Source organism: Octopus bimaculoides, chromosome 7 (genome assembly GCF_001194135.2).
Source record: "Octopus bimaculoides isolate UCB-OBI-ISO-001 chromosome 7, ASM119413v2, whole genome shotgun sequence".
Classification (NCBI taxonomy): Eukaryota; Metazoa; Mollusca; class Cephalopoda; order Octopoda; family Octopodidae; genus Octopus; species Octopus bimaculoides.
Genome location: NC_068987.1, coordinates 9,118,085 through 9,120,585, shown reverse-complemented (window position 1 = coordinate 9,120,585; position 2,501 = coordinate 9,118,085). Strand labels below are relative to the sequence as shown.

At 36.4% G+C, this 2,501-nt stretch overlaps 1 protein-coding gene across 2 annotated transcripts in view; it reads left to right on the top strand.

The window, feature by feature from the left end:
- The window catches only part of LOC106869245 (ETS-related transcription factor Elf-1), a 90,559-nt gene that overhangs the window by 76,005 nt on the left and 12,053 nt on the right, over window positions 1-2,501 (top strand). For both annotated transcript variants that reach the window (XM_052969210.1, XM_052969209.1), the window contains exons 2-3: window positions 477-627; window positions 1,883-1,990. In XM_052969210.1, coding sequence (XP_052825170.1) covers window positions 495-627; window positions 1,883-1,990 — 241 coding nt within the window. In that variant the 5' untranslated portion in view covers window positions 477-494. The remainder of the gene's footprint in view (window positions 1-476; window positions 628-1,882; window positions 1,991-2,501) is intronic.

The window sequence follows — 2,501 nt, the reverse complement described above, 5'->3', positions numbered from 1 at the left end:
TATATATATATATATATATATATATATATATGTAAATATAGATGGACAGATTAAAGATATGTGTTTGTGTATATTGTTGATGTCATAACAATTCATAAATTTTTGAGAGAATGAGATATAATTCTGTTTTGGAATTGCATCTTGAAGCACAGAAATGCTACGAAAAAAAAAACATGTAAATACAACACTTTTGAGTACAAAAAATTCAATGGGCAAAAGGTGTTAAAGACATTAAAACAAGTTCAGAGCACTTCCTACAGTATCTGGTCCTGAAGAGAGCAAAAAAGCTCAGAATGACTCAATCAGTTTATGCCTTTGACATGCTACTATTTATAGCATTTATATGCTTCAATATATATGAATGATATTTGGTGCCTTATATTATTATAAGGAGACTTATAATGATATAAAGGCTGCTCCAGTTGTGTTGTTTGTTGTTTCATTTTATATTCATTACGTGTTCTGTCTATTTCCAGTGTTAAACTACTAAGAACATGATGCAGCTGTTTACACAGCAAATCCTCAACGAAACGCCACGCAGCAATATCACATCATTAAACTGTACCGTTCAATCAACACCAAACACATCATTAAACTGTCCGACACCTGTTATGCCCGCTAACTTGGGTACGTACACAGTTATTTGCTCTTGTTCTTAATGTCGTCGTCATCATCATCATCATCATCATCATCATCATTGCCATCATAATCATTTAATGCCCATGTCCTTTCCATGCTTGCATGGGTCAGCTGGAATTTGTTGAGGTAGATTTTTTTACACAGCTGGATGCCTTCCCTGTTACCAACCCTCACCTGTTTCCAAGCCATGTAATATTTCTCCAAAGCCAGACAGACATGTTTTTCACAGAAAACTGGAAATGAGCATCATTTGCATTATAATGATGCTCATTTATTATCATCATGTGATGTCAAAACAAAGTTACACAAACATACACACACACGTATAGGGCCTCTTTCAGTTTTCTCCTACCAAATCCACTCACAAGGCTCTGGTCAGCTGAGAGTGGAACTGAAGCTGAGACCATATTGTTAGGAAGCAAGCTTCTCAACCTCACAATCATGTCTGCATCAATCTATCTATCTATCTATATATATATATATATATATATATATATATATATATATATATATATATATATATATATATATATATAATTGAACCATCTCAAGTGCAACTGCCCGAAATGGTCGTGACTTCTGGTACTTGGGTGAAGAAAGAAAGCCAAAAATGACCCATCTTTTTTGCCTGTCCTTCTAATTGTTGTTCCTCTTGTCCGCCTTTGTGTCATCTATCTGGCCAAATATTTTAATGCCCTCTATTGCATTTTTGTTCCATTTTTATATATGTATATATATAAATATACAAACACACACACACACACACACACACACACACACACAAACAAGTGAGTGGACAAATGAAAGAAAGTGGCACGGAACACATTTGGCAGGAGTTACAATTCTTTTACTCTTCTCTTGATATCTAATGAGTCAAATCGTTATTAATTAAAATACATGAATATAAATATTGAAAGCCAAATATTCTATAGAATGGAATATTTGCCATGTATGCTCGTGCTACATGGACAAACACCCAGTACACTCTGTAGAGTGGTTGGCATTAGGAAGGGCATCCAGCCATAGAACCCATGCCAAACAGACAATTGAATCCTGCTGCAACTTCCGGCCTTACTAGCTCCTGCTAAACTATCCACCCATGCCAACATGGAAAACAGACATTATATGATGATGATGATGCATAAATGGAAAATACAGCCACTCATCCACTGATGAATCACAATAATTTCCATCTCCTTAATTAGTTAAACTAAGTCTCGTTTTTTTGTTTACTCTCTTACAGCTAAATCTCCACTTCTCTGGACGAAAGATGAGGTAGGGGCTTGGTTAGCATGGTGTTCTGAGGAATATTCCATAGATTCTGTGAATCCAGAACGTTTCAGCATGAATGGTAAGATTTTTGCCTTTTTTGTAAATACTCATGAAAGTGCGTGTGATTGAGTGAGTCTAGTGGACAATTTGCTAATTAGGATAACGACAACAATGTCACTGCTTGTAACTCAGTTATTTTCAGAGACTGACGTTCATACAGACTTACACAAACATACACATACATGCACACACACTCTCTTTTACTCTTTTACTTGTTTCAGTCATTTGACTGTGGCCATGCTGGAGCACCGCCTTTAGTCGAGCAAATCGACCCCAGGACGTATTCTTTGTAAGCCTAGTACTTATTCTATCGGTCTCTTTTGCTGAACCGCTAAGTTACGGGGACGTAAAGACACCAGCATCGGTTGTCAAGCAATGTTGGGGGAACAAACACAGATACACAAACATATACACACACACACATACACACATATATACAATGGGATTCTTTCAGTTTCCTTCTACCAAATCCATTCACAAGACTTTGGTTAGCCCAAGGCTATAGTAAAAGACACCCAAGGTGCTACATC